The sequence below is a fragment of the Hevea brasiliensis genome, chromosome 17 (assembly GCF_030052815.1).
Source record: "Hevea brasiliensis isolate MT/VB/25A 57/8 chromosome 17, ASM3005281v1, whole genome shotgun sequence".
In the NCBI taxonomy this organism is placed as follows: domain Eukaryota; kingdom Viridiplantae; phylum Streptophyta; class Magnoliopsida; order Malpighiales; family Euphorbiaceae; genus Hevea; species Hevea brasiliensis.
The window spans coordinates 22,178,457-22,190,540 of NC_079509.1; the positions used below are offsets into that span (position 1 = coordinate 22,178,457).

The window sequence follows — 12,084 nt, forward strand, 5'->3', positions numbered from 1 at the left end:
TAGGGGGAAGAAGGTTTGTGGAACAAGGGAAGGTACTAACCATTTTGTAGCTCTAAGCCCAATGGACCTCAGACCTCTCAACATAAAAGTACACCCAAATAGGGTGCCATGCGTCTATTACTACCAGTACCATGAGCCAAACACAAAACTACCAATAGATGCCGTGAGGTTTAACTATGGACTGGCTTGAGTACACATCAAGAAGAAAGCAAAAACAGCAGCAACAGCAAAAGAAATGCTACAATCACAATACTATTAAATTATTGACATCATACTCATCACTAGTATTATAAAAAACTGATCAAAGTATTAACTAATAAATATTTATACTATAACTCATAACAATTAATTATATCTAACCTGAAGAGTCCTTCACTTTGAGATGGGTTATACTTCGAAAACACATCTCCGAATCTCATGTAAGAAAGTCCAACAAGAGCTCTGCCAATTTCAGTACAGAAATTTTCAAAATACAATCATGATGGATGACATTTAACACCTAAGAGTATGGGAAAGAAAGAAAGTTTACTTTTCTATACAATTCCTTAAAGACTGAGAAAGGGCCGCAGCAACTTCTTCATTGTCCCCAGGAGCCACCCAAATTCCAGAGGCAACAACTTATAACAGATGCACAAAATATTAAAATATTAGTAATATGCCATATACGCAAATACCACAAGAAAATATTGCACACAGAGGGAGAGAGCGAGAGAGAGAGAGAGAGAGAGAGAGAGAGAGAGAAGAGAGAATTGAAAAGGAGTAATAATTGGTTAAGTACTTAAGTAACAGAATGAACATTTCATTACCTCCCAGGCTAATAACAATTAAGGATATAGCGAGAGAGGGAGAGAGAGAGAGAGAGAGAGAGCAACAAAAACTAGGGAATAAATTTTACCTCTTAATCTAGACACAGCAGCTTGAGCCTTCTCAACAACAGAAGAATGACGCCCAGGAAGAAAAAGCCAGAGTTTTATTTTCTCATCTGTCAGGCATTCATAAAACTAGACATTGTCAGATGCACCATAACCGATGTTCATTCCCTTTCTCTTTCCCTTCTAAATGGACTTAAGGATTAATTGACCAGTGTTTGTAGTCCTTACCTGGATTGTGCAAACCCTGAGATGGATCCCAAGGTCCAACAAAGGAATTGGTCCAAGTGCTGAGAAATCCGTCTTTCTGCAACTGCAAATGAGACCAAAGCACAAGCCATGTAGCAGCATCTTTCTGCTCTAACTTTATACTGCCCAACCTCAAAAAAAACTTAAATAAATAAATAAAATAAAATAAAAAAGAGAGCATATTTAATCAGTATTTTAGGCATGCAATGGCACTTGATTAGATTTTCTTTAGTTCTAATAGAAGACAAAGATACAAAAAATACTGGTATTTTACCTCTTATCCAGTAGAGAGTTCAAATCAGATTCATTAGGGAGAAACTGGAACCATGATACATGATGAAGGCCTCCCTATAGAAATAGGCAATAATGTAAAATTGGAAGAGTGATGAAAGTGAAAAGAAAAGAGGTATTTCACCAGTAAATTTCAGACAATGGATCCATAGCAATTTAAAGATGTAAGAAGAGAGAAAAGAAAAGAGAAGACAGGAAAAGGGCAAAATTAAAAAAAGCATACCCCAAAGGACGCTTGCACCTTATTAAAAGACTAGCTAAGTTTACAAAAATTATAGCGGTTTGCACCAACAGGTATAACATCACTAAAACAAAAATAGCAAAACTAATGGACCCCTATCCCACCATTTGAGCAGTAATAAAAGAGAAACTCCAAAATAGTGCAAAGTGCCCTTATTTTTAAGGATGAGTAGTCAATATCTTGCAACAACTAAAATCAAATATTACATATTTTGCAGATGATACTTTCCAATTCTTCCCCATTCATCAGAAATCTGCCCCTAGCCTATCAGTGTCAGATTAAGCAATGGCCCATGGTCATCCGAATAAAAATTTCATAATCAATTATATTGACTAAACAACTTGCAAGAAACAACCCCAGTCATGAATCAAAATAAAAATTCAAAATCCGATCATGTTGCAAGAAACAATCTCTGTCCACCTTTTACAAACTTCCACCCGAGTTTAACATTCCCTCAGTTATCTTGAAATTAAATAATAACTACTTATCAGGTGTGAGAGCTCAGGCAGTCATATAACAACATTTTTCCCCTTATGCTACAATAGGTATATAAAACAACAAAATTGAGAAACAAAATGACAGCACCCCCAGCCAACCAACCAGTAGTAATAAATAACATATAAAAACATAATTCAGAAACTCAAGGCCAAAAAAATAAATAAAAGCTAGGCGAGAAACATACAATTCTAAAAACATTTGTCCACATCACTTTAAACTGCTAATGCTCCCTACCCGAGAGCTCCTCAGTACTCCCAAAACCCTCCACTGCAAAACCCTCTCAACGCATATCTCCACCTGCAAATAAATCGTCGGGACATATAAACTATAATAACCCAGAAAATAAGAAAAAAAAAGTATTTAACTAAGTTGACACTGACAAAATTATACCTGGGATGTAATCACAAATTAAACCTTATAAGCCAATTCTCGATCAAAAATAACAAAATAATTTAAAAATAGAAAATCAAGTTATGTAAAGTTTATAAATTTTGATAAACGAATCAAAGTTAGAAGAGAAAAGGGAAAAAAATAATAAAAAATAATAACAACTAGTGAAGAATTTAGATTTCAAACATAGAAATATGATAGGAGATTAGAACAAAAACCCCAATTAACCATTTTTGTGCTTACATGGAAAGTGAGTAGCGTAGAATTTAGAGAAAGCTGTTGGAAATTGGGATTGAATTAGGTGTTTGATTGTGAGACAATATTTTCAGCTTTTCTCTCTTAGATTCCCGCAATTTTCTCAAGAACCAAACAAAAGAGGAAAGAATAACAAGAGAATATCATTACCTTTATATACGCAACCAGAAATTGAATGGCTTTGTCGGTAGTTGAAGAAGATATTACAGAATACAGAGGTTTCCTTCTTCACTCTCTGCAGGTCTAAGGTTTCAACGAGCCGACCGATATCGTTATTGCACATTCATTCGGCAATGTTAATGGGTCGGCGTAGTACTAGATCCATGCCAACCCAAGTTCGATCTGACGTTTTCATGGGCCTGGGCTACAGAAAGTGGCCAGCTTTAAGCAGGCTACAAATTTGCTTTTTAACATTCTATTTTAACAAATTAATTATTTACTCTTCTTAATTTAAAAATATATTTTTTTTATTTTATTTACTTTTTAATTTTTTATTTATTTTAAATCAAATTTTTTATTAGTTAATATATTTAAACGAGAGAAAAATTATAATTACAGGAACTAAATAGTTTAATAATTAAAAATAAATATATTATATTTTTTCTTTTTAGAAATATAATTTGTTATTTTTAAATTATAGGAATTGAATAAAATTTCAATTAATGTATAAAATGATTAGAATAACTAAAGAGTAAATAAAATAAAAATATATTGATTAAATAATATAATTTTTAAAATATCAAAATAAAATAATTAATTTTATTAAAATAAAAAAATTAATTTTATTAAAATAAATTGATTAAATAATAATTTTTTCCGTATACAAATAGGGTGTGCACAATTTTTTAGTTTTCAAACTAAATAGAAGAATCATATTAAATTATTTCAAACTGTATCAAATTAAATATATTTTATTATTTTTATTGGATTTAATTTTGATTACTCACTAAAAAGCGAAACATATGTAAAAAATTTATTAGTATATTATATAATGTGCTTTTATTTGTATAATATATTATAATTAAATATTATATAATTAAACAAGCTAAACTATATATTATATATTAACAATTAATTTTAGAGCTTCAATAATAATTCATGTATGATTTATATGATAATAATTTTATAAAATTATTTCAAAAATGAAAATCTAAATAAGAATTAGATTCAACTGAATTAAAATGGAAACATTGAGAACTAAAATTAAACAGAAATCAAATTATCAAAGACCCAAATCAAAAGTTTAGTTCAATTTTAGTTTCTTAAGCATATTAGAATCAAAATCGAAATTGCACACCCCTAAATACAAACCTACAATCATTTTAGCCAATAATCAAACCTCTTTTTAATGGAGAGTTGGCAGTTGGTTTAGGTCGATTTTGGTTTGATTCATGTGTTTTATAACCATTAAAGGATAAGAAAAACAAAATCAATATTGTCGCCAAATTCAAAAGAATTTCAAAGTCATAAATCTAATTCAAAAAGACCATCGGTACCACTTGGTTTCTTATATCGTTGTATAAGCATTTGTTTTCCTCATCCCCCTTGCACGAATTGACCATCCACCAATGTCAAAAAAGAATGTGCTTGATAAGTTTCATGCATGTTTATTACACTTTGTCTTACCTATAGGCAAATTTTTAAAACATCTACCTGCAATCTAGACATGCATAATATTTCATTAATATGTCATATAAAAAAATTATATATATGTGTGTGGGTCCGATATGTGCATGGTCCGCCCCTGAATTCTACTGACATTAACACTGTGTTTAGATAATTTGAGGGAGAGGAAGGAAAAAAAAAGAACGGTTTATATTTTTATTTTCCCTCTTTTTTTTTCCTTCTTGTGTTTGGATAAGTGAAAAAAAAAATAGAAGGAAAATAAATATATTTTCCCTTGTTTGGGAAGTGAAGGAGAGGAAAAAAAATAATTAAAATTACTACTTAGCCCTTATTTTACGAAATTAAAATTTCCCATATTGGTCATTTTCTCAAAATGTGGTCTCAAAATGTGGTAGCCTATGACCTCTTTTCACATGAATGTGATTTCATATTTTTATGACTTTGGAGCCGAATGTTGTCATATTTTTGCTCATCATGCTTATAGCCCAATGCCCTCTTTTTTTAAGTATGAAATTTCCATGGGAATGGGAATAGCTCTGTGTGATTTCATATTGGTACAATTGAAAATTCAAAGTAATTTTTTAAAAGAAAATTTATTTAGTTATTTTAATATTTTTATTATTAAAATAAAATAAATTTAATTTAAAACTATATTTTAATAATTTGTAATTAATATATTTATTAAAAATCCACCATAACATGCGAATGAAAGAGACGGTGGAAAGTAGAATTCTTACACATCTAAACAAAACTTGCTTACTCCCTAAAATACAATTTCTTGTTTTAGAAGAGAAACTGAAATATAATACTGTCACTTTTACTTAATAACATCCATCTATTATTACACCAGCAATAGTTGAGTGCCAAATTAAGCATCCACATCCATTTTCTACTACCAACATAATAATATGATATTTTTAACCCTTCAAACCAACCAAGAGCAGACTTACAACAGTCCTTGGGCACTCTACAGATCAATGACCATTCATGAGACATAAATGACATGAAACAGCAGCACACTAAGTTAGCAAACTTTCAATTGCAAGGGATATTGAAGTCTCTTTCTTGAAATAAAATAAAAGATCTACTAATTGAAGTTACGATCAAATACCATTTCCTTATCATAAACGATTCAAGTAGAATCTAGTTCTGATATTAACGATAACTCCTAATAATCATTAAATCATAATGTATTAATCAAAATACTGTTTAGCATTCTTACCCAACACAATCATACAAAATAAGTTCATATAACACTAGCTAATGTCAGTGTTACCACATGCATTCAATTTACCTAAAGCTTCTAGATAATATTAGTGTTACCACATGCATTCAATTGGTTTGAATCTTCTAGTCACTTGTCAGACATAATCCTCATCAACCATTCTAATCACCTTGCACGCGAAACACCAAAAAAGGATCTCGTTGCTGATGGATTTTTTGAAAGATAACAATAAGCAGTCATCACAAAATCTGGATGGACTCGTATTGATTCCAACTCTGCAAATAACTCTTCCTCCTTATAATATTGGGGTTAGCCACTTTCTAGAATTGCAAGAGACTTTTCTACAATCATGTTTCCTCTTTCCAAGACCTCAGAGACACGTTCAATTCCTGAGTTCAATTTTTCATATTGTCTAACATTTCCATGATAGAAGTTTTGCATTTGGAACCTCTAGAAGAAGTGCCTTAAGATTGCAGTGAAGGTTCTGGACTATTCAATTCGTTATTAGTAACCTCATTACTCCAATTGATATCACTATCAGGCATTACTACATTACAAATGTGTCATTCAAATCAATTTGGGATGAACTTCCCTCTCTTTGCCAACTTCTAACTTTTTCCCTTGCACTTTCTGCATATTCACCAGTAGCTCTTTGCTCACCATGAAGCTCAAATAATTTATCATAATTATTGATAGGTGTACGCATCCACTTGTGTGATTCTGGCTTTTCCTACATTAAAAAAATGTCATTTACTCAGTACTTAATTACTTAAACAAAGCTGCAATAGTTCAAAAATTAATGCTACATAGACTAATAAACTTTAACTTAATAAACCCAAATTTCCTTCTCTCTATTATTTTCTCACCTTTATCCAAATAGGGGAAAAGATCTTATCAAAATTATTTTCCCCTGCTTATTTTCTTTCCTCACCCCTACTAAGTATTGTGCAAGTTTGGATCACCCAATGGGCCACTTTTGGAAATTCATTTTAATTTGTTTGGGTCAACTCGGTTAATCGATGGCTCGCCACTACTAAGCATTAATATCCTCCTCAAATACATAATTCTCCTATGTACATGTCAGTCAATAAGGTAATATGGAATTAGAATCATTTAAGTCATTATGCTGCATTTATGACAAATGCAGACCTAATTTGGCTTAGGAAAAATTTAGCATTATCAAATGCTAGATTATAACATGAACAGAGGTTGAATACAATATTAATATATACATTGCTGATCATTATTGCATTTCCCCTTTCTTTCTTAAAATTTTACCTTCTGCTACCTTCCAATAATCAGATAACTCATACATGTAAATTTATACTATATATAAAAGTGTGAAGGAAGAAGGGGACATTGACATTGCCAAAAATACCCTTAAATTTTTATATTATTTACAATGAGCATTTTTTATTATTATAAATAAATTAATTTTATTAAATACATTTATATTTTATCATGTTAAAATAGAATTTTAGCAGACAGAGAACATAAATAGAATTAATAAAAAGAAATAAGAAAATAATATACTTCAATAGATAATATGAACTATAGGCCACTCAAATTGGCCCAAACAAATATGGTATATTGTTCAAGTATTGATGGCTTTGTAAAGCCTAATTATGACATGGGCTTAAATATAATCAAGAGAAAAAGTTGATGCTTAAAATTAAGGGCTTTGCTAAGCCTAATAGCTCGCTTATAATACTGCTTATCAATTCACATTCTAATTAATTAATCGAAAGCCTCTTAATTCTCATTTATTCATCTCAAAAAATAAATCTTAATTATTTTCTCATATAGAAGCCAATAAATTTCTCCATTGATTGCACACACATGCTGCTTGTAAACTCTTACTATTATTATCAATTGCATATCTCTCTTGATTCTTTTATCTCAGTTTGGCTTCTGTATTCTACTTTGTATGAACAAGGGAATCAACAAATAATAGTATATATCACTTGATTTAGTGATTGAGTAAATCAAATATTTATGGTTTTTTTTTAAGAAATTTTATATAAAAAATAAATAATAAACAATATATTTTGAATTATAATGTTATAGCGGAGGACGAAGTCAATCAAGCTTATCAGCATGCAACTTTTGTGGTCAATTTTTGGTGCAAAAGGTAGAAGTACCTATACTCCCAACAAAGAAGAAGAATATGTATAGAATCCTATATATACCCCATACTCCCAGCAAAGATGGAGAGGAGTACCTCCTTGTACTGTTAAAGACTGAAATTTTTAATGCACATGAAAATACTTTGCAGAGATGCAGCAAAGGCCCTTCATTTCACTCAAACATATACCTAGAGTAGCAAAATAAAATCAAATTAATCTACCAATTAACCACTTGCATATGAAAAATAACACCTATAGGGGGTTATGAGTGCGCAGAATTAAAATTTCACAAATTCCATGAAAATAACCACACAGTTTTCCTCAAATATGACCATATGACCCCTCATTCCACTCATCATTGCATAGCACTTGCAGCAAAAGCTTCTTGTGAATTCCATTACCATACTAGTTTCTCTAGCAGCTGGCAGCCAGTTCCTAGCCACTAAGCCAAACTAGCGACTTGGTTATTCTCAAATCTGACCATACGACCCCTTACCCCACTCATCACTGCATAGCACTTGCAGTAAAGCATCTTGTGAATTGCAATACCATACTATTTTCTCTGGCACCTAGCAGCTAGTTCCTAGCCACTAAGCCAACCTCATTGCAGGCTGCACTCACTGATGAGACTCTTGTACACACTTTGATAAATGAGTTAGAATATACAAGGCACACAACTATCATGCCCAAAAGAATGTTTTAAAAGGCATAAACCATTATACTTAGATCAGAATTGAGTTCTGCTAAGATGGCAAACCCGCTAACGTAATTCTGGTATCCAAATTATTCCTATAAATGTATAGTCCCACACATCCACATCCACACAATGTTAACTAAAAATTCTATAAAATGTACCTCAGGGTCCTTGACTACTCTCTCACGGAGCTCCTTTATGATTGGGTGTCTTGGGTTAATCTCCAGCACCCTAATTGCATCAAGCATTTGGTAGATGGAAATCTTACAGAAATAATCAACTTCCACCCATTATTTTTCACATTTGCAATTAATCAATTGAAAGAAACCCACACAATGAAGAGCAATTTACCTACTGGCACTGGCAAATAGAGCTATACCAGAAGCGGCGCGATTGAAGAGCACAGCTAAGAGTGAAGCTCCTCCAATGAAGATTGAGAAGCTTCGAACGGTGTTGTCCTTGTTGGATACCCAATCTGCAACCAAATTTCTGTATGGCTTCAAAAGCCCTAGCTATTTAATAATGTTTCAAATCTATGATTTTCCTTCAAGGAACAAGCCAATGAAGGAAAATCGATGGTAGATGGATAACGTTGAATCGTTTAGCTAGGAGAAGAAGGGAATTTTAAACAAAGAGTGTTGGGATTAGGCATTTCTCTTTTCCTCTTGAGAGGGTGCCTGGGTCTGTTTTGGTGGGGGTGAGGAAAGGGTAAATAAGGGTAAATAGATTTGGGTAGAGTGAGGAAAGGGTAAATAAGGGTAATTAGGATTAAGTAATTATTATATCCTGTGGGTGAAAGGTAAGGGTATTATCTCTTATTTTTTAAATCTTAATTTTTTTTATACTTTAAATTGGGGTGTAAGTAGGAGAGGTGAGAGATAAAAATTATTTTATTTTTTATTTTTTTATTGTATTTTTAATTTTTTATTAAAAATTTAATTATATTCATTAATAATAAATTTAGTTTACTATCATAAATAAAGGTCTTCTCTTTGTGGCTGTATCTAATTTCTTTGCTCTCTCTCGTGAATTTTGTGAATTTTGAATTCTTATAGAAAAAATATTAATTTTATCTTTTTACTTAATAAATAAAAAATTATAAAAATTTGTTTTATAACAATAATATTTTACCTACCTTTTAAAAAAATAAAATATTTTAAAAGATGTAAAATGAAATTTGTATTACTTTATATATATCTAAGTTGAATGTTGAAATAGTATATATCATGGTCTAATATAAAAAGATAATAAAAAATATAAATTATAAGTCATTAAACTAAAAATAAAATGTCTTAATTTACATATTAAAAAAAATAAAGAATAAATTTTATCTAATAAAAAAAGATATTTTTATAATTTTAATAATTATTTAACCTCCTTTCACTTCTTTCCAAACATAAAAAATAAACATTATCTCTACTTACCTTTCCATTAATTCACCTCTTTTCAAATGTAAAAATTTTTTTATTATAACCCTTCTTACCCTCCCTTACCCTCCTATTAATTACCCTTTCCTCACCCATCCAAACAGACCCTAAAAAACTCCAATTTTGTATATAGGTCAGAGGATATAAGTGTAATTTCATCATTGACAATACAAAAATCACTCGCCGCATCTTATTTTCTCTCCTAATCGGAGAGAAAATAAACCGAGGATAATAAAAGTTATTATCCTTCCACTCACCACTTGACTTTCTCTTCGGTTCCCAAGGGGGGAAAGTCAAAATTCCACCTTACTTTTCATTGGTTATTTTCCTTCTCCCTTACTTTCCACTTATCTAAATGTAGTGTAAAAAGGGATAAATTATAATTTAGTTTATGAGATTTTTTAAAATTTATCACTTAATTTTTATATTTTTAATTTGAGATAATTTAATCTATCAATTCTCATTCTGTTAATAATTTAAGCCCTTCATCTAAATTTGGTCTAATTTACTATGATCATAATCTATTTAACCTTCAATTTAAAATAATTAAGTCTAAGATTTTATTTTTATTAACAAAAATATTTTGCATTTCTAAATTTTATATTTAATTAGTTAATATATTTTACATTTAAAAAATTATATACTTTATATTTAAAATATATACATATATATATAGAGAGAGAGAGTATGATTAAAATATAATAAATATATTTTTTTATGAAAATATCTCCTATTGTGCTAAAATATTTGTGTTATATTATAAATGCATTTCGCATTCATGTTTACCTAATATATATATGTGGGTGTCATAAGAAATGTTTAAAATTATGATAATTAAAATAATTTTATTATAATTTTTCACTACTTATAAAAAATTCTTACGAGTTTATATTCTACTGATCAAGTTAATAAATTTACAATATTTTTATTTATATAATGTTATAATAAAATGATCCAATTTAATTATTTTTTTAGAATGTCAATTACACTAATTTTAATTATGTTAAGAAATAAATTTAGACTATAAAGTGACAAAGTGGAGATTTATAAGAAAATGTAAAGAGGAAAAAATAATTATCTTCTAAACTATCTTTTATTTGCGTGATGGCTTCTTTTCCATATTGTACAATTTATTAATTTGATAAATATAATGCCTAATATTTAAAATATAATATATAAATAAAAATTGTCGTATTATGCAATTTTCTAATTAATTTAGTTAATATAATACTTACTCGCAAAGTTTTACTATACATTATGAAAAATTATAATGAATAAATTATTTTAATTTTGTTAATATATACATTCTGTTTCGCATTGGTGACAACCTTAGAGGGACAGTTTTTTTTTTTTTTTTTTAGAAAAATCTGAACAGAACATGCATTAATCAATTGCAGAAATTACAAAACGAGAATCAAAAAGAACAAAAGCAATCAGGTGAGGAGGAGCATCCTGAAAATTACATACAACCTTTTGAGCCAAATGATTAGCCAACATATTAGTACTCCAAGGAAGTAATCAAACATCACAGTTCACAGATTGCCGGCCTGAAGAAATTGCTGGAATATCTGCTACACAAAGATCATGGAATGGACTGTCTAACAGCATCAGAACCATTCGAGGAACCAACTATACCCTCATTCCGCAAACTGAAGGTGGAGTCTAAACTGCTGACTTGACATATGTTGTGTACTCTAAAGAAGGTTGATGTACGCAGCTATGATGCACGGAAAGGGCACGGGGTGGAGTTTTCCATGTCGGAAACGTTTCCGGCCTGGAAACGCGAGGACGCGCTAGCGAGATGTTTCCGAGCCATTTCAACAAATATGGAGAATCAGAAAGGCGTTTCCGGGGAGGAAATGTGTGTCTTTAATATATATATATATATATATATATATATATATATATATATATATATATTAAACTTAGGTTAGATATTTGTCGGGCACCGCATCAGAGAAGAAGAAGAAGAAGAAGAAGAGGAGGAGGAGGAGCACCTGCTGCTAGTGACTGATGGCGGCGAGGGCAATGGGACAGCAGGTGAGTAAATCTGTCTCCTTTTTCCTTCTTGCTTGCCAAAGTTCTCAACCCATGCCAGGCAGAGCATTCCCTTAGTTGAGTATCGCATTGGCACATGGCATTTCAAGAAATTGATGTCGGTAAAATTTGGGTTTTATATTAGTTTAATGGTTT

General features: G+C 30.6%; 1 protein-coding gene and 1 long non-coding RNA gene across 8 annotated transcripts in view; both read right to left on the reverse strand.

Moving 5' to 3' along the window:
- The window catches only part of LOC110647216 (mediator of RNA polymerase II transcription subunit 13), a 28,230-nt gene extending 25,136 nt beyond the window's left edge, over positions 1-3,094 (reverse strand). For 4 of the 5 annotated variants that reach the window (XM_021800940.2, XM_021800943.2, XM_021800941.2 and 1 more), the window contains exons 1-7: positions 2,944-3,094; positions 2,333-2,445; positions 1,393-1,466; positions 1,101-1,240; positions 896-982; positions 530-617; positions 361-441 (exon numbers count right to left, since the gene is read on the reverse strand). In XM_021800940.2, coding sequence (XP_021656632.2) covers positions 361-441; positions 530-617; positions 896-982; positions 1,101-1,240; positions 1,393-1,466; positions 2,333-2,356 — 494 coding nt within the window. In that variant the 5' untranslated portion in view covers positions 2,357-2,445; positions 2,944-3,094. Of the gene's footprint in view, positions 1-360; positions 442-529; positions 618-895; positions 983-1,100; positions 1,241-1,392; positions 1,467-2,332; positions 2,446-2,781; positions 2,900-2,943 lie in introns of those variants that run through there. The other variant, XM_021800939.2, reaches the window with a different exon arrangement.
- A 2,424-nt stretch (positions 3,095-5,518) lies between these two features.
- On the reverse strand, positions 5,519-9,158 carry LOC131175571 (uncharacterized). Of its 3 annotated transcripts, XR_009145749.1 has the most exons (3): positions 8,816-9,158; positions 8,626-8,727; positions 5,519-6,374 (listed from the first exon to the last, which is right to left on the reverse strand). It is a non-coding gene; the product is annotated as an uncharacterized LOC131175571 (long non-coding RNA). The 3 variants fall into 3 exon arrangements; XR_009145748.1 differs by lacking the exon at positions 8,626-8,727; XR_009145747.1 differs by having other exon boundaries at positions 8,626-9,158.
- Between the last annotated feature and the right edge of the window lie 2,926 nt (positions 9,159-12,084).